The sequence below is a fragment of the Chiloscyllium plagiosum genome, chromosome 36 (genome assembly GCF_004010195.1).
Source record: "Chiloscyllium plagiosum isolate BGI_BamShark_2017 chromosome 36, ASM401019v2, whole genome shotgun sequence".
Classification (NCBI taxonomy): domain Eukaryota; kingdom Metazoa; phylum Chordata; class Chondrichthyes; order Orectolobiformes; family Hemiscylliidae; genus Chiloscyllium; species Chiloscyllium plagiosum.
Genome location: NC_057745.1, coordinates 34,475,413 through 34,495,446, shown reverse-complemented (window position 1 = coordinate 34,495,446; position 20,034 = coordinate 34,475,413). Strand labels below are relative to the sequence as shown.

At 41.8% G+C, this 20,034-nt stretch overlaps 1 protein-coding gene across 1 annotated transcript in view; it reads left to right on the top strand.

Moving 5' to 3' along the window:
* adamts17 (ADAM metallopeptidase with thrombospondin type 1 motif, 17) overlaps positions 1–20,034 on the top strand; it is a 655,987-nt gene that overhangs the window by 411,110 nt on the left and 224,843 nt on the right. Inside the window, exons 14-15 of the mRNA XM_043677648.1 lie at positions 2,444–2,571; positions 11,877–11,997. Of these exons, the coding sequence (XP_043533583.1) occupies positions 2,444–2,571; positions 11,877–11,997 (249 nt within the window). The remainder of the gene's footprint in view (positions 1–2,443; positions 2,572–11,876; positions 11,998–20,034) is intronic.

The following is a 20,034-nucleotide window of genomic DNA, read 5'->3' as shown; positions in this document are numbered from 1 at the left end:
GTGGGCGCGAGTCTTGCACCTCCTGCGGTTGCAGGGGAGGGTGCCGGGAGTGGAGGTTGGGTTGGTGGGGGGTGTGGATGTGACGAGGGAGTCACGGAGGGAGTGGTCTTTACGGAATGCTGATAGGGGAGGGGAGGGAAATATATCCTTGGTGGTGGGGTCTGTTTGGAGGTGGCGGAAATGACGGCGGATGATGCGCTGTACATGGAGATTGGTGGGGTGGTAGGTTTCGAGGCCTAATGTTGTTAATCCTTGGACAGCATCAGTGTTCTGGGGATATGGGTTTATCACCACCTACAAATTCCCCTCCAAGCCACTCACTGTTCTAATTAAGAAATATAACATTGATCCTTGTGTGCTATTCAGTCAAAATCCTGAAATTCCCACCTTAATGGCATTGTGGGTCTACCTCCAGTACATGGATTGCAGCGGTTCAAGAAGGCAACGCACCATCACCTTCTGAAAGGCAGCTAGGATGGGCAATAAAGCCCAACAAAAAAAAGTAAAGCCCAACAAAAAAAAGTAAAGCCCTGAGTGCAGATCAAATGTATTTTCTTGTCTAAATTCACTTAACCACGTCAGACACTCTCCCTGTATTCCCGGGTTTGGGCAGTTTAGTTCTGCCTTCTTGTGCCTAGTGAGTTTGCAATTTTAAGGAAGAACATGATTTCTCTTGTTTTTGTTAGAAATAGATTTCAAACAAATGTAGATTAAAAATTGTTCAATGATTGAATCAGCAATAATCTCATTTAATGTTGGAACCTGCGTCAAAGGCTGAATGGCATACTCATATTCCTATATTCATTCCATATATATTTCCCTTTGATCTCTCATTCCATGGAGAAACATCTCCAGAGTCTCACCATCAAACTCTTTTCCATCCCTCTGTACTACATTAACTTGCCAAATTAAAATGCCCAGAGAGGTTCTGCTTTTATTTGAGCTTTTGAACAGAATTAACTTCATTTGGAGAATAATAAACACTACTTAAAGTTCAAATGAGCACAGTCTCACTAGCTGCCCCATTACTGAGCACTGAAGCATGAAAAGCTCCCAGCAGGATTGCAATTTAGTGAGTGTATCCAACAGTGAACCAGTTAACACACAATCACAATTAATTCCAATGTAGGACAACCAAGGAAGCCACTTCCAAGCTGCATTGTAATGCAGAGAACCCACAATAGCAGTACTAAGGATGAGCCTTCAATTGAAGGATTATGCCGAGCTCAGTAGTGTCATTTGTAATTTTGGATTCCTACTTGGGATCTATGCTTGACTTCATTCAGAAGTACAGCACTATTTCATGACTCAATGTCATTTGCTGCTTTGATGCATATTTCATTGCTTGGGTCAAAAGTTTTGTAGGTTTGAATACAATCCATAGCTGTGTAAAGTCTGTGTGGGTTGTGGATTGAACATGCTGTTTGGAACTTGAAACCTGTTTCTGTGAAAGGGTCACTCGACCCAAACTCTGGCTTTTATCGGCAGGTGCCGCCTGACCTGCTGAGCTTTTCCAGCAATTTCTGTTTTTGATCCTCATGACTGAGTAAGACGGTTGAGCCTCACAACAGTGTTTATCATATAATGTGGGATTATACTCCAGTGCAGAATTTGAAGAGTGTTGCTCTGTCAAAAGTGCTGCCTTTCAGATGTGATCGGGTTTCGATGGGTTAGGAAAGAATCAGATCCGGGTAAATTGAAATCAAAGATTTGCAAGCAAAATGCCAACAATGGGCAGCCTTTAACCCAAGGTGCTATTTCAGATAGAGTCGACTTTCATTCGCATGAGGAGAAGTGGTATGCAGCCAAATTCAGAGCTCCCTGCGGGTTGGAAGACTTTGAGAGTAAAGTGCAGCAAAGAATGGGGATCAGTGAGAGAAGTCTGGTTGGTAATGCAAGTGAGAACCAGATTGAATATAAATAGTTCAATAGGGAACTGAAAAGCAAGGAAGAGAATGAGTTTGAAGTTAGAGTTTATTTTGAGGTGAAGCAGTTTAGATGATAGGAATATAATTGAACCACAGCTGGCACAGTCACACAATCCCCAATTTAAAATAAATACACTGTCATTTACATAGTCGCTCTAACACAGTAAAACATTGCACCAAGCCAATTAGATGTATTAGGATTAGGCAGAAAAGCTTGATGAAAGAGATGCATTTTGAGGGAGACTTCAAGAATAAAAGAGAGTGGCAGCTGGAGGCACAGGGACGACTGGCAGAGCAACCAAAACCTGACCTCTGGAGGAGAAAGCTGTCATTACGGTACAGTCAGGGCTGTTCAAGATCTTTGCATTTATAATGTTAGTTGATTCAAATTTACTTATTTTAACTCTATTGTGCCTTTGTAAATATGAAAACTATTTCCATCTAGAGTTGCATAATGTGAATAACCTAAATTGTGATCTGAATTTGCTGATCAGAAATGCCTGTTTCCTTTTCAGATGATCCCTGCACTTTATATTGCTCCTCTTTTGGGAAAGAGTCCCCTGTCCTAGTAGCTGAGAGAGTTCTTGACGGGACTCCTTGTGGGCCATATGAGACAGACCTTTGTGTGAATGGCAAGTGTAAGGTAAGTTCCAACTATCAGTAAAGCACAACAAAGAGGAGAAATACAGTTATTATAGGAGCTTCCATAATAAAGCAAACAAACAGGCATATGTGTAATAGTCACATTGAGTCCCACAAAGTGTGTTGCCTCTTTGATGCCAGAGCTAATGATGTCAGAGAGAGTGTAGAATATTCTTGAGGGAATAAATGTACGCTAGACATTTTACGTGTCAGGTACATTTGTGATCCCAGTTGATGTTATTCCTGGAAAAGTCAGACCCCAGACTGAAATCTGGCTGGAAAGGTCATATTTTGTTTCGGTTTGAACAAGGTGGTCTCTCACTGAAATATAAGCACACACTGTTGCAGATTTGGTTTTACTAATAAACAGAAGTTTATTAAGCAAGGAAATGAAGATAAAATAAAATAAACCAGGCCATTTACTTATAACACAAACATAAAGACTTTTGAATTATGCAGTGAGATATAATCCCATTAATTCCAAACTTTCTTCTTTACTATCTCAGAAATAACCCTGTATGGTTTCAAAAACACCCCCTGCAGAGTATTCACACCAGAAAATATGGATCTTTAGCACCTCAGTGAGTTTCATTTGACCTCAAATCCCATCTGGAAATCAGGGGGGCGGGGGTAGTTGGCTCAGTGGTTAGCACAGTTGTCTCACAGTACCAGAGACCCGGGTTGGATTCCCACCTCAGGTGACTCTCTGTGTGGAGGTTGTTCATTCTCTCCGTGTCTGCGTGGGTTTCCTCCAGGTGCTTCGGTTTCCTCCCACAGTCCAAAGATGTGCAGGTTAGGGTGAATTAGCCATGCTAAATTGCCCATAATGTTCAGGGATGTGCAAATTAGGTGCATTAGTCGGGGGTAAATGTAGAGTAGTAGGGAAATGGGTCTGGGTGAATTACTCTTCGGAGGGTCGGTGTGGACTTGTTGGGCCCAAGGTCCTGTTTCCACACTGTAGGGGTTCTATATAAGAGTTCTGTGATAGCTCTTCCTGCAGCTATCATACAGTTTTCAAACTGAAAAACACAAATGATATTAAAAGTATGTAAGTCACTCAGTCTACATCACAGGACCAACAAAATAGAGAAAGGCAATATTTAAGTAGATTTTCAGGCGTAAGAGAGGAAGTCAATTTAGAATCTTGAATAGGGTCGTCACTAAAACTGCCAGCTCGAATAGAAATTGGGAGGTTTGAAGGATCAGTACATGACTTGAGGCATGATGCAGGAATGAGGCCTTTAGATTCTTGGGACAATACAAACAGTTCTGGGGGCAAAAGGCACCCATTCAAAAGGGACACATTATATTGCAATAGGACCAGGATTAATGTTCCTGGGGGAAGTTAATTTGAGTGGCTGAAGAGTGTTTAAATTGACAAATAGATAGGCACAAGCGTACAGAAAGAGAAAAAAAGGTATAAAGTATATCAGAGAATGATTGTTAGTTAGTACTGGAGAAGGGTTACAATGTCCCATATAATCACATAAAATGTGATGAATGAAATGCACACTGATTGGCTGAATTAAGTCAGTAGAGGCACTCTTGAAGAGCAGTTCACAGAACTCATCCAAGATAACTTTCTTGAACAGCATGGTACCAAACCTACAAGGCAGCATGCAGTCTTAGATTTGGTCCTGTGTAATGTGACAGGTAAAATTAGTGATCTCGTAGTTAAGGATCCTCTCAGAAAGAGTGATCACAGTATGATTGAATTTCGGATGCAAATGGAAAGTGAAATAGTATCATCTAAAACCCAGGGTGTTATACTTAAACAAGGGAGACTATGATGGGATGAGGAAGGAGTTGGCGAAATTAGACTGGGGACACAAGTTATATGGCGGTACAGTTGAGGAACAGTGGAGGATTTTCAAAGAGATTTTTCACAGTGCTCAAGGAAAGTATATTCTAGTCGAAAACGAGGACAGCACTGGTAAGAAGAGCCTGGGATAACCAGGGAAATAAAGGAAGGGATCCAGTTAAAAGTTCAGGTTTACAAAGTAGCCAAGACTAATAGGAAACAGGAAGATTGAGAAAACTTTAAAAAGCAACAACGAACCACGAAGCAAGCAATAAAGAAAGGAAAGGTAGATTATCAATGCAAACTAACATTGAATATAAAAACAGGTAGGAAATGTTTTATTAATATATAAATGGAAAAGGGTAGCTAAAGTGGATGTAGATCCCTTGCAGGATAAGAAAGGGAAATTAATGTTGGGTATTGCTGAGACAGTTAAGGGAACGCACAGCAATTCAGGCAGCATCTGAGGAGCAGTAAAATCGACGTTTCGGGCAAAAGTCCTTCATTAGTAATACAGGAATACTCTGGTTTCCAGCATCTGCAGTCATTGTTTTTACCTAGTTGATTTTAACCCTACTGCGAATCCTCTTGCAAGGATGCCTGCCTTGAAGAAGTTTTCCTCCTCTTTCTACAAGAATCTCAGGGAGTCCTTCTCCCACTGCAACTCCCAGGTCATTTCCTCTGCCCTGAAAATTGGCCTGTATTCCTGATGAAGAGTTTTTCCTGAAACGCGATTTTACTGCTCCTCGGATGCTGCCTGAACTGCTGTGCTTTTCCAGCACTACTCTAATCTAGACTCTGGTTTCCAGCATCTGCAGTCATTGTTTTTACCTACCTGAAACAGCCAAGGACTTGAAAACTATTTTGTGTCAGTCTTCACAGTGGAAGATGTGTCTAACACGCCAAAGAATGATGTTAAGGATATGATGGGAGGTGAGGACCTTGATTCAATTGTTATCACTAAAGGAATAGTGTTGAGCAAACTGAAGTGTCTAAAGGTAGATAAGTCCCCTGGTCCTGATGGAATGTATCCCAGGATACTGAAAGAAATGGCGGAAGTTATAGTCAATGTGTTGGTGGTAATTTACCAAAATTCAACTGGACTACGGACAGGTCCCATTGGATTGGAAGACAGCAAATGTCCCACCGCTGTATAAAAAAGGCAGGTAACTATAGGCCAGTTAGCTAAACACCTGTAATCGGGAAAATTCTGGAGGTTATTATTAAAGAAGAAATAGTGAGACATCTGGATGGGAAGAGTTCCATCAGGCAGACATAGCATGGATTCAGGAAGGGAAGGTCATGTTTGTCAAACTTACTGGAGTTTGTTGAGGTATAACAAGCGCAGTGGGTAGAGGGGAATAGTTGGATGTTGTATACTTGGATTTCCAGAAGCGTTCGATAAGCTGGTGCACAAAAGACTCCCCCATACGATAAGGATGCATGGAGTTGCAGGGAATGTGCTAGCATGGATAGAGGACTGGTTAACTAATAGAAAGCAGAGAGTTGAGATAAATGAGTGTTTCTCTGGTTGGAGATCAGTGGTGAGTGGGGTGCTGCGGGGATCGGTGTTGGGCCCACAGCAGTTCATGATCTATATAAATGATTTGGAAGAGGAGACAGAGTGTAACATAGGTAAAAACAATGATTGCAGATGCTGGAAACCAGATTCTGGATTAGTGATGCTGGAAGAGCACAGCAGTTCAGGCAGCATCCAAGGAGCAGCGAAATTGACGTTTTGGGCAAAAGCCCTTCATCAGGAAAGTGTAACATATCCAAGTTTGCTGATGACACTAAATTAAGTGGAAAGGCAAACTGTGTAGAGGATGTGGAGGATCTGCAGAGAGATTTAGATGGGTTGAGTCAGTGGGCAAAGGTCTGACAGACGGAGTACAATGTTGGTAAATGTGAGATTATCCACTTTGGACGTAAAAGTAGTAGGTCAGAGTATTATTTAAATGGTGAAAGACTGCAGCTGTTGTACGGAGGGACTTAGGAGCACTTATACTTGAATCGCCGAAAGTTGATTTGCAGGTGCAACAGGTAATCAGGAAGGCAAACAGAATATTGGCTTGCATTGTTAGAGGGATTGGATTTATGAGCAGGGACGTTCTGCTGCAGTTGTATAAGGTGTTGTTGAGGCCACACCTGGAGTATTGTGCGCAGTTCTGGTCTCCTTACTTGAGGAAGGATATACTAGCTTTGGAGGTGGTGCAGAGGAGGTTCACCAGGTTGATTCCGGAGATGAGGGGGTTACCCTGTGAGGAGAGGTGAGGTACACCCCCTGGGAATGTACTCGCCAGAATTTAGAAGATTGCAAGGGGATCTTATGGAAACATACAAAATTATGAAAGCGATAGATAAGATAGAGGCTGGAAAGTTGTGTCTACTGGTGATTGCGACTAGAACATGGCCTCAAGACTAAGAGGAGTAGATTTAGGACAGAGATGAGGAGGAACTGCTTTTCCCAAAGAATAGTGAATCTATGGAATTCTCTGCCCAAGGAAGCAGTAGATGCTGCTTCATTCAATATATTCAAGACACAGTTGGATGGGTTTTTGCATGGTAGGGAAATGAAGCGTTGCAGGGATAATACAGGTAGGAGGAGCTGAGATGATGGATAGATCAGCCATGATCTTAATGAATGGCAGAGCAGGCTCGATGGGCCAAATGGCCTACTCCTGCTTCTATTACTATGAAACTATGAAATCGGTATGTTGCAACACAAATAGCCACATTGGGATCCAAATGCAGTTACTCGGAACATTAGCCTGGGTCTCTGGATTATTAGTCCAATGACTTTCCCACTGCTCCACCATCTCACAAAAGGGGACTCAATAATGTTCCATCAGCTTTATAGACTATACGTGGAAAGTAAGAGGTGTAGTGGGTACTGTTAAGGAAAAAGCGAGCATCATATTAGTTCAGCGGTTAGCACTGCTGCCTCACAGTGCCAGAGATCCAAGGGTTTGATTCCATCCTGTGACTGTGTGTGTGTGGGGTTTGCATGTTCTCCCTGTGAGTGTCTGGGCTTCCTCCAGGTGCTCTGATTTTCTCCCACAGTCCAGGTGGATTGGCCATGCTAAATTGCCCATAGTGTTCAGGGATGTGTAGGTTAGGTGAATTAACCATCTAGAAACTGAGAGTCTGGAAACCAGTCTCTAGCAATGTTTTTGACTCTTAACTGACTTCTGAAATGGTCTAGCAAATCACTCTGTTGTATTACAATCATTAAAGTGTAGAGAAAAGATTGAAACTGGATGGATCACCAAGAATTAACTGAGACTGGGAAATGAAACTGGGAATCCCAGCCCTGAAGTTGACCATGCAAAATCCTCTTTAATAACACTTGAGGGCTTATGCCAAAATTGGTAGTGCTGTCTCACAGACTAGACAAGCCACAGTTTCCTGTTGTCATCCTTTTAGAATCCTACCTTATAGATTTTGTTCCAGATGCCACCAATGTTATCCCATAATATGTTTGGTCCCACCTGCAGGTGTCAGTACAGTGGTGTACAGTCAAGAGGAAATTGTCCTGGGTGTCTTCAACATTAATTCAGGATCCCATAAAGACTCATGGCATTTAGTAAAAGATGGGCAAGGAAACCTACTGATGATCATCACCGTGACTGATGAATCAGTAATCCTCCATGTCGAATGCCACTTGGAGAAGGACCGAGAGAGATGAGGGCAGAGAATGTACTCTGGGTGTGATTTCAAAGTCTATCACCAGAAGTGCCTGGGTAGTACCACTACTGACCAAGCTGGTTGTCCGATAAGACACAGCCCTTAGATTGGCTTTGTGACAGATGGTGAAGGAATCAAGGGGGGACAAACATGCATGACCTGTACTCACCAAACTGCCTGCTGCAGATTCATCTGTCTATGACAGTACCAATAGCAGTGACAATCACAGTGATTGTGGAGATGACATCCTGTCTTCATATTGAGGTAGACTTCTATTTTGTTGTGTGTCACCATGTTAAATGAGTTAGGTTTCACACATAACCAACAATTCAAAACTTGAGTATTTATCTAGCACTTTAGGCTATCATCAGCAGCAGCAGAACCATGCTTCAAAACAATCTGCAACCTTATGTCACTCATTCTACAATTACCATCAACCTGGGAAATCATCCCTGGTTCAGTGAAGAGTGCAGGAGAACACGGCTGGTGCAGCACCAGGCATCCCTAAAAATGAGGTGTCAACCTGGTAAAGCTAGAATGCGGAACAACGTGAACATCAAACATGCAATAGGCAGGTCCACAACCAACAGATCAGATCTAAGCTCTGCAATCCTGTTGTGAATGGTGGTGAACAATTCAACAATTCAGGAGGAGGATACAACAAATATCACATGTCTCCATTCTTAATTATGGAAAAGTCCAGCATATCATTGCAAAAGATAAGGTTGAAGTGTTTTGAGGAAATGGATTCCAAAGACTGTCAACTCTCTGAGTGGAAAAAAGTGGTTCCTCATCTCTGTCTTAAATGGGTGACCCCTTATTTTTCAACTATTATCTCTAGTTCTACATTCTCTCACAAGAGAAAATATCCTTTCGCTATCCACTTGGTCAAATCCCCTCAGGATCTCATATATTTCAATTAAGTCATTGCTGATTCATCTCAACACAAGGGAATACAGACCTTACCTGTCTAGCCTTCCCTCATGATGCAGTTGGCTCATTCCAGTTATTAATCTTGTAAATCTTCTCTTAACTGCTTCCGATGCATTAAAATCCTTCCATAAGTACAGTGACTAGTATGAGACACAGTTTTCCAGATGCAGTGTCACCAGTGCCCTGTTTATCTGAAGATAACCTTCCTACTCCTGCATTCAATTCCCCCTCACAATAAAACATAATATTCAATCAGATTTCCTCATAATTTGCTGTACCTACCTACTAACCTTCTGTGATTTATACATTAGGACACCCAGAACTTTGCATGTCAGAGCTCTGCAACCTCTCGTGATGTAGAAAGCGAAAGGACATATTTGAGAGTGTGGTTTAGCAAAGAACCTGGGATCTTGGGGTTCCATTACCAAAGCAATGACTACGAAAGTGGGGAAGTTACAGTAAACCTTTATAACACTGTGGCTAAACCCCACCTGATGAAAACAATAAGGGAAGAAAATAAGGGTTCTTGATAAGGTGCAGCAGAGATTTATAGCTCCTGGAATAGGGGATTTTAGTTACACAGTTAGGGTGGAGAAGTTGGAGTTATTTCCTTGAAGCAAAGGAGATTGAGAGAAAATTAGATAAAGATGGTACAAGATTATGACACATTTAGACAAAGTAGACAGACAATCCTAAACCATTCTTATTAGCTCATATAGGAAGGACTTGGAGCACACAGATTTAAGTGGCAAGAGATGCAGGGTGAATTTGAGAAGAACCTTTTTACAAAGTGAGTTGTTACAAGCTGGAGCTTGCCTCCCACAAGGTTGGTAGATTTCAAAATGAAATTGAAGTGTCACTTGACTGAAATAAACTTAGCCAGGGACAGGTGTGGGCCTGAGTGGATTGCTCCATGGAATGCCATGGACTCAGTTGGCCAAATGGCTTCCTTCAGTGCAGAAAATGGCCATAAGCTAAATAATCATATAATCTGTTTCAGTGGTGCTGCTTAAGGGATAAATATTGATTAGGAAACCAGAGAGCGAGCATCCCTGCACTCCTCTAACTAATGTCACAGGATCTACCTGAAAAGTCTCATCTGAAAGACAACATCTTTGACAGTGTGGTACTCACTTTGTACTGTTGTTGAGTGTCAGCCTGGAATTTGACTTCAGATATCCAGAGTGGAAGTTGAACCCATAATCTTCCCCCAATCCTGAGGTGAGGGTGCTACCAATGAGTCATCACTGACAAATCGACTTTCAGGATCTTCTGTGAATTAATTTGGGATGATCTCAATTCTTTTTCTAAATAAGCAGATATTTGTATCACCAAACAATCTGTAAATTAGCATTTTGATGGACCACAAGATAGTTAGTGAAAGAAGTGAACAAAATGTCTTCCAGGTACAGGAGAGACTGTTCTGAGTAATGAGCTCATTGGATAGAATGAGAGAGCTTTGCTCATCACCTTGGGAAAGCTTAATGTTGATGCTGGACCAGCTCTTAAATGCATCATTAAAAATAAATCAGATTGATGTTGAAAACAGCTGTCAAAAAAAAATCTTGATCATTCCTACTGAGCTGTTCAGTATGGACATGGCCAAGTGTGTGTGAAACAGCTTTATTATAACAGTCTGAATCTGCTCCAAACAGGTCTGTCCTTCACTCTGGTAAACATCTTGCTGATTATTGGACTTCATTTTACTAGTCAAATGTTGACCTAATTATAGAACATAGAACTGTACCGCACTGAACAGGCCCTCCAGCCCACGATGTTGTGCCGACCACTGATCCTCATGTATGCACCCTCAAATTTCTGAAGCATATCTTAGGATATGTATGTTGATTGTATGGAGCATTTATGGAGGCCAGGCTAATTATTTTCATTTATTTCAATACATCATGATAAAATATAATTCTAGATTCAGTCAGTAATAAAATGTATGTTTAAAGGACATTATACTATTTTGTGTTATGTTTGAACTTTGGGTTTGGAAATAACATTGCGGAGAAGGCTTTGAATACATGTTTGAGCCAGTAGTCTTTTTTGTGTTGAAACAGGATGCCATAAGAACAGTATGCCATCTTTTTCTAAACTGAAATCTGCACTGTTTACCTTTCTCCTCTTTAATAAAGGATACAGTGGAAATGCATCACCCTGCACCCATAGAATTTGAACCAGAGGCTAATGGACGATAATAGGCTTGGCTCAAAAACACAGGCATTTATGTACTTTGCTGGAACCAATTGAATGGAATTTGTCTGCTTGGGAAGATTTAGGAAATGCTCAGAACTCTTTGAAATAACTTTGTGTGGGGCTATTTCTTTTTAATTGAGTTTTTGCATGGTATAAATGACTAATAACTGGAAATCAAAGATAATTCAGAGAGGGAAATAATCCTTCTATTTAGTAACTGTGAAGTCTTTGTCATTGGTGCAAGATGTCAGTTTTACCCTATGGCTATGAATTTTTTTTATGCATTCTTATCTCCACAACCAGGCTCTCTTCTTATAGACTTGAGTGAACTGAGTTGAGATTTACAAACCCAGTCACCCCAAGAAAAATCACTCAGGTGTTTCAGTGCATTGTGACATTTCTGTAAAACTGATAAAGTTGCCTGACACACGTAGTAGCAGGAGTTGATGCTTTATAAAATAAATCAGTTTTTGTCTGAAATTTATTTTTGCCTGGTCAGATTCTGTTCTGCTAAATAACAGTGAGGCTTGGACAGTATTATGGGTCACAGGCCCCATTGTAATCAAGTATTCTGTCCATAAAAAGGCCAAGATATCCGGAAACAGCACCAGGAGATTGCCTGTAATTAAATCTCACTGTGTTTTATTATGGAACCAATAATGCAGACACCTATTTGTTATTAACAGAAGATTGGCTGTGATGGAATCATTGGCTCAGCAGCCAAAGAGGACCGCTGTGGTATGTGTAACGGTGATGACAAGTCCTGCGAAATCATCAAAGGAGATTTCAATCAAAGCCGAGGAATGGGTGAGGCCAAATGACAGAGGCTGCTATAGCCAGCTTTTTATCTTCTTTTTGAAAATTTGACATAAAAGGGCTGTGTTTTAAAAATCCTAAGCGTAATAAGGTGAAAACTGTTTGGATAACAGCAAATATTTAATATTAATTGAGACTACAGGCTGTTTGGGAATTGTTTCCTCAGCAGGTCAAACCACTTTTGGTTTGTTTTTTGAATATCAAGCCTTTCGTGTAGCTTAAAATTCTTGCCAACTGAATTAACTGTGATCATCGTATTAGATTTCTAAAATTGCAGCTAGTTTTCCTATTCACAGGTGGAGCAGAGTTGAATTTGCAGGAATTTCAGAAAGGATAATGGGTTGGTGTTTTCCAAATGGGCAGGCCAGGTTCTGATCTGCACTTTTATGGTAGTCAGGAGTTTGAGGTGAGAGAGTGTCGTCCTGGCTCTCCAAACGCATCCAAGAGATGATTTTGGGCATCATAAACACAGGACAGAGGTGAGGGCTCCACAGCATTGCCTCTAGGGCTTGTGTGTGGCTAGTCAGGAAGAACAACAGTAGCCCAGCAAAGTGTTAGTTTTCCCCCTTCCTGCAAAAAGGTTTTGCTGGCCCTTGACTTCTGGCTTTGAATGTCCTGAACCAATAACAGATGAAAGCACACCTCTGCAAATGGAACACCTGGAATACTGACAGTGTTCGGTGCAATGCTTGGAATTTTACCAGCCTTTTGGACGTAAGCCAGGTCAGAGGTATGGTGGTAAAATATTGGTTGAAGGCATCAAGACGGAAGCCTAATGTTTTCCCATCACCAGAAAAATATTCCAAGAGGTGGAAATGGCAGTGGGTTGACTCTCCAATGACTGGAAACAATGTGTGAATCAATCAATGGCCTAGTGGTATTATCGCAGGACTGTTAATCCAGAGACTCAGGAAATGTTCTGGGGACCTGGGTTCAAATCCTGCCATGGTAGCTGGTGGAATTCGAATTCAATAAATATCTAGAATTTAATGATGACCATGAATGCATTGCCAAATGTCAGGAAAAACCCACCTAGCTCACTAATGTCCTTTAGAGAAGGAAACTGCCAACCTTACCTGGTCTTGTGTACACGTGACTCCAGACCCACTGCAATGTGGTTGACTCTTAACTGCCCTCTGGGCAATTAGTGATAGGCAATACATGCTGGCCTAGCCAGCAACGCTGTCATCGCATGAATGAATTTTAAAAGAAATTGAGTCATTGACTGTGCTTAAGACTCAGATAGGTAAGGAGGTCATAGGTTAGGAGGAAAAGGCAGGCAGATGAAGTTGAGAAACACATTTGATTGACTGTCAGTTGCTCTCTGGACAATTAGGGATGGGCAATAAATGCTGCCTCGCCAGTCACTGTCTCATCTCATCTTGTTACAGAATAAATAAAAAAAAGGTATGATTAAATGTGGGGCAGCCTCATTGGGCCATATAGCCTAACTCTGCTCCTATATCTTATGGTCTTATTACCTATTAAGACCATTTGACAACCTAGCTGTCATTTTACTAGATTCTGGATCAGTGGTGCTGGAAGAGCACAGCAATTCAGGCAGCATCCGAGGACAGGTGCCTGTCCTCGGATGCTGCCTGAATTGCTGTGCTCTTCCAGCACCACTGATCCAGAATCTGGTTTCCAGCATCTGCAGTCATTGTTTTTACCTTGTCATTTTACTAGGGCTAACATGGCTTCTGGAGAAGGGAGAGATGGGTTGGAAGTGTCCCCTTTGCTGCCAACTTGAATGCTGAGACAGAAGTGAGCACCCCTCAAGTTACTGGACAGTGCCTGGCATCTCAATGGGATACTCTGTCTCTCACATTGCAGCCTCAACAGCAGCTACCCATCTCTGTTGCAGAGCTGATTGTTTGACAGTCTTTGCAGTTTTGCTGCTCATTGGTGCAGATTCGAGTGCAGTTTGCCCTCATGTCCAAACTTCACTCTTGCCTGTATGACAATGCTGCTCCTTTAACAAGATTATGCTGTCCTTGACCCTTTATTCAGTGAGGTCATAAAAGCAGCAATTCTGAAAGGTCCAAGTTTGAGGGGTGTAGGGCCAATTTGTTGATAGCTAACAGATACTGCATCAGCAAAAGGCTTTCGAGTTTAAAAAAAACACATGTACAATGAAAGGGGAGTGGCCAGTTCTCCCAGTTCAGCTTCTCTCTGGTTTGGTCTGGCTGTTCACTGAAAGCAGTCAGTCAGTTTTGAAGCTGCTGTACGCAAAGAAGCTGGTCCCTGCTGATCCTCTCCCTCTAGCAGCTCTCCCTCCGACATCTCTCCCTCTCCGACATCTCTCCCTCTCCGACATCTCTCCCTCTCCGACATCTCTCCCTCTCCGACATCTCGGCTGTAAGACCCTGTGTTTGTTTTTACTTTTTGTGCCAAGGGGTGATGATGTTTGTTGCTCGTATTTGGAACAGCATCATTAAGTTGAGATAATCTATTGGGTTTTCAGATCGGTTAAGTTATTCTATATTCTGTTCATTTTTGTTTGTGTCTCATTAGGTAACCTTGTAAATAAATTCTGTTTTGTTTAAAACAAAATGATTTGACCAGCTGCATCACTCTTGGAATATCGATTTACATCTGCTTAAAACAACTAGCAAGGTTACTGTCTGGGCTACTTCCTTGAAATGGTTTAACGGGGTCTGGCCTAGTCCAGAACATCTATGAAATTCCTAATAATGTATTCAGAATTTTACATTAGAGAGGAGGATGTCTAACTATCAAATTACCACCTGCCATGTCCCAGAAGTCATAGAGTCATAGAGATGTACAGCATGGAAACAGACCCTTCAGTCCAACTTGTCCATGCTGACTAGATATCCCAACCCAATCTAATCTCACCTGTCAGCACCCAGCTCATATCCCTCCAAACCCTTCCTATTCATATATCCATCCAGATGCCTTTTAAATGTTGCAATTGTACCAGCCTCCACCACTTCCTCTGGCAGCTCATTCCATGCACGTACCACCCTCTGCGTGAAAATGTTGCCCTTTAGGTCTCTTTTATATTTCTCCCCTCTCACCCTAAACCTATGCCCTCTAGTTCTGGACTCCCCTACCCCAGGGAAAAGGCTTTGTCTATTTTCCCTATCCATGCCCCTTTCCAGGTTGTATATTCCTGATTTATAATAATTTGCTTACATAATTAAGTTCTCCTCTTCTACCTCGGGATGTTCACTAATTATCTTAAATCTGTCCCTTTTGTATTGATCTTAGTGGGATGCTCTTCAGAGGATCAGTGCAGATTCGATGGGCAGCCTAGCCTCTCTTCACACTATAGGGACCCTATGATTCTATTCTATAAAGGCAATATAGTCTTAACAACACAGCTCTGAAGATTGTGCAGGGATAAAGGAACTTGGGGATCCATTTCAGTAGACCTTTGTGGAACTGTTTCCTTAAGTGGGCGGCACAGTGGTTAGCACTGCTGCCTCACAGCGCCAGAGACCCGGGTTCAATTCCCGCCTCAGGCGACTGGCTGTGTGGAGTTTGCACGTTCTCCCCGTGTCTGCGTGGGTTTCCTCCGGGTGCTCCGGTTTCCTCCCACAGTCCAAAGATGTGCAGGAGAGGTGAATTGGCCATGCTAAATTGCCCGTAGTGTTAGGTAAGGGGTACATGTAGGGGTATGGATGGGTTGCGCTTCGGCGGGGCGGTGAGGACTTGTTGGGCCGAAGGGCCTATTTCCACACTGTAAGTAATCTAATCTAAAAGTGATGATACAGTGACCAGGGAACATGATATAAGGCTTTAGGCAAGAGATACAGGGGGAATGTGCCATAAATGGTAATGACCTGCCCAAGAAGACGATGGAAGTAGACACAATCAATGATTCCAAAGGAAATTGGATGTGCACTTGAAGGACATCATCTTCCATGATCACACGGTGGCTCAGTGGTTAGCATTACTGCCTCACAGTGCCAGGGATCTGAGTTCAATTCCAAACTCGGGTGACTGTCTGTACAAGTTTGCACATTCTCCCAATGTCTGCATGGGTTTTTTTCCCACAGTCCAAAGATGTCCAGGTTTCAGTAAGGCCTTTGATCGGTTCCCACATAGTAGGCTCCTCTGGCAGGTTAGATCGCATGGAGTCCAGAGGGAGCTGGCAAATTGGATTCACAATGGCTTGATGATAGAAAGAGGGTAATAGTGGAAGATGCGTGTCAGACTGGAGGTCTGTGACTAGTGGAGTGCCTCAGGGGACAGTGCTTGGCCCATTGCTGTTTGTTATCTATATCACTGATTGGGATTAGAATGTACAAGGCATGATTAGTAAGTTTGCTGATGACACTAAAATAGGCAGTATCATGGATAGTGAGGAAGGTTCTCAGAAATTGCAGCAGGACCTTGATCAGCTGGGGAAGTGGGCTGAGAAATGGCAAATGGAATTTAAAATAAATGTGTGAGGTGTTGCACTTTGGAAAGTCAAATCAGCTAGGAGTTTCATGGTGAATGGTAGGGCCTAAAGGAGTGTAGTGAAATAGAGGGACCTTGGAGTTCAGGTTCACAGTTCTCTGAAAGTGGAGTCACAGGTAGACAGGACAGTGAAGAAGGCTGCTGCTCGTCGGATGCTGCCTGAATTGCTGTGCTCTTCCAGCACCACTGATCCAGAATTTTGGCACATCAGTCAGGGCACTGAATATAGAAGTTGGGAAGTTATATCGCAGTAGTACAGGATATTGGTGAGGCTGCATTTGGAGTATTGTGTTCAGTTTTGGGCATCTTGCTATAGGAAGGATGTTATTAAACTGGAAAGGGTGCAGAAGAAATTTACCAGGATGTTGCCAAGATTCAAAGGTCTGAGTTATAGGGAGAAGTTGGACAAGCTAGGACCTTTTTCTTTAGAGCATAGGAGACTGAGGGGGGATCTTGTATAAGATCCAGAGAGGCATGGATAGGGTGAATGCACTCATTCTTTTTCCCAGGGTTGGGGAATCGAGGACTAGAGGGCATCAATTTAAGGTTAGCGATGATAAAATAAAAGGGAAACTGAGGGACAACCGGGTGGTATGCATATGGATTGAGCTGCCAGCAGAAGTGGTTGAGGGGTACATTAACAACATTTAAAAGGCACTTGGACAAATACATGGTTAGGAAAGGTTCAGAAGGATATGAGCCAAGTGCAGGGAAATGGGGTTACCGTGGATGGACATTTTGGTTGGTGTGGACCAGTTTGGGCTGAAGGGCCTGTCTCTGTGCTGTAGGACTCTATGAATCTATGTTGGGTGAATTGGCCATGGGAGGTGCAGGGTTTCAGGGATAGGTTAAAGGGGTGAGTCTGGGTGAGATGCTCTTCATAGAGTCGGTGTGAACTTGGGCTGAATGGCCAGTTTCCATACTGTAGGAATTCTATGGACTGAAATGGATTGAGGATGATCAGCCATGATCATAATGAATGGTGGTGCTGGCTCGAAGGGCAGAATGGCCTATTCCTGCACCTATTGACTATTGAAATGCTCTATGGTTAAGCAGGCATAGACTGTGGAAATCGAATATTCACCTTCTGTAGTGTAAATAATCCAAATGGACTAACCAAAAAAGTACTTCCAATTGTCAGTTGGTGTGGCTTTCTGCATGACACAACAGTTGGATTTCATGGGGTAGCTTAGAAATTTTGCAGACACACTCAAATGTTATCTTCTGGCATGAAGGGGGCAGATAGGAGACACAAATGCTGTCCCGTCCTAGAACCAAGCTGGTTTAACTTATTATATGCGGCCCAGTGAATTTATATTTAATCTCGAATTGTACTCTCAAACATAATCCACTTACTTCACATAAAATAAGTAAGTTCCCTACAAAATTCTGGGTCCATGAAGCATTTTCCAATCTATATGCAATATATCATGTCTTCCAAACTTATGACATTTACCTGTGTTTGTGATGTAGGTGCCTAGATGTGGAGTAGATCTTTATAAGTTTGGAAATGAGAGACTGTTGTCAATAAAAGTGACAGCTAAGCTCTTGCGCTGCCAGTAAAAAAAACTGGATGATGACACTAACAAGGATCCAGTTACTGATCACAGATTTGACCATTTTCCCTACAGTTGACATCAAGATAATTGCTCCATGAGTTCTCTCTTCAGGGATTACAATTATTTTTTAAGAAACCAAAAGAACTGCAGGTGCAGTAAATCAGAACCAGAAATTGCTGAAAAAGCTCAACAGTTCTGGCAGCATCTGTGAAGAGAGATGACCCTTTCTCAGAACCCCCAGAAATTATTTTGTTCTTTTTAAAGGGTATGTAAGCTGTTCTAGAATTTCAGGAATTCTGAATGTTCAAAACTAATGTCCCTACAGCCACCTCTTAAATTAGGGTACAGCTCACCAAGGGGATTTGTCAACTTTCCCAATAATCCCATTAATTTATTTGTATTTCATAAGAACTTAGGAACTGGGAAGCAATTGAGCCCCTCAAGATTACTCAGTCATATGATATAATAACAGTTGATTTCATCTTGGCCTCAACTCCAGTTTCCTGTTTTCTGCATGCTCTCCAATTCACTTCACCCCATTACATATTAAAAATCTGTCTTTAACTCCTCTTTAAACGTACTCAATATTTCTCCATACTTTTGCTCTAATTTATTAAGTGTCTCAGTCACATAAGATCCTTCACTGCTGTTTCTGGTATTTTCCTTTCTGACGTTTACTATGTTCCTAAGTGGTGCTATGAAGCGAAGGTCCACCCCCCCACCACCCCAAAACTGAAACAGCCAGAGAGGCTGGCCTCACCTCATAATCTATTAAAAGAAGTGTGAAAAGTAATATAACCTATCTCAATCCTCCAATCTGTTATAAAGGAGGGATTAAATTAAATGAAATTCTTTCACTCACTCTATAACCAACAAGTAACAATTTATTTATCTAACTCCAACAGTGAACAAATTAACAGAACCACTAACAGACCAAACAATTCCCTGCTAACTACTAACTTTTCCCTAATAAAATGTCTTCCAGAATGCTACGCACCATCTCTACTGATCTTTTTTCAGGAACACCTGTCTCTATCAAATTCTTGTGTCAGGAATACAGCTAAGAGTGTTGCTGTACCTTTAGTCAGATGATTACTCTGAGAACTGACAAACTAAATCTCTTCAGATGGCAGTTTGCTCTCTGTCAATTTTCAAATGCCCTCTTTTATACCCTTGATGACCTATTAAGATTGGTTCTAGGTTGTCAAAACCATCAGATTTAAATTTAATTGGTCCTTAGTCTCCGCATGCCTAATATAAATTAATTGGCTAAATTTTAAAATCTATTGTCTTGGTAAAAATGCTGCTTTGCCTGCTAACAATATAGCCTTTTGCTACAAATATTTCAATTTGAACAGCTGCAAATTGGCAAGCTGCTGCCCACAGGCATTCATTTTTAAATTTCTAAGCATAGAAAAAAAAACATATTTTAAAAGGGATCATGCAGTCTGCGCTCCCCCCCCCCCCCCCCCCAATCATTTTCAGACATCAAATTTGAACATCCTGCCTTCCAATCCACAAATGCTCTGCCCAACTTTGCAACAGTAGGAAGAATGAGGGTAGGCAATATAAACTAAATTATACCATTTTACAGAAAGCGCAGAAGCAAAATATTTGCAGGTGCAGGTACATCAATCTGTGAAGGCTGCAGAACAAATCATAGGCTATTTATAAAAAAAAAATTAAGATGCTTAGGTTTATTAACAGAGTACAAGAGTGAGGAAATAATTCTCATCCTCGATGAAGAACTGGTTAGTTCTCAGCTGCTGTATTATTCTGTACTGCATGTCTAAGTTTGGGTATGATTTCAGTCCTTTGGAAAGACGTAGATGGGACTTAGCAGAATGATACTAGGAAATTGTACGTTATGTAGAGAGAATGGACAAGTTGGTTTGTTGGTCCTTAGAACAGAGAAGGTTAAAAAGAGATCTACTGGAACTGTTAAAAATCATGAAGACTGGAGGAACATTCAACAAATTCAAACTAACTCTGCAGGGGCATGGGAACCCAGACTGTAGCTTTAGGGTGCAGGACCTGGAGT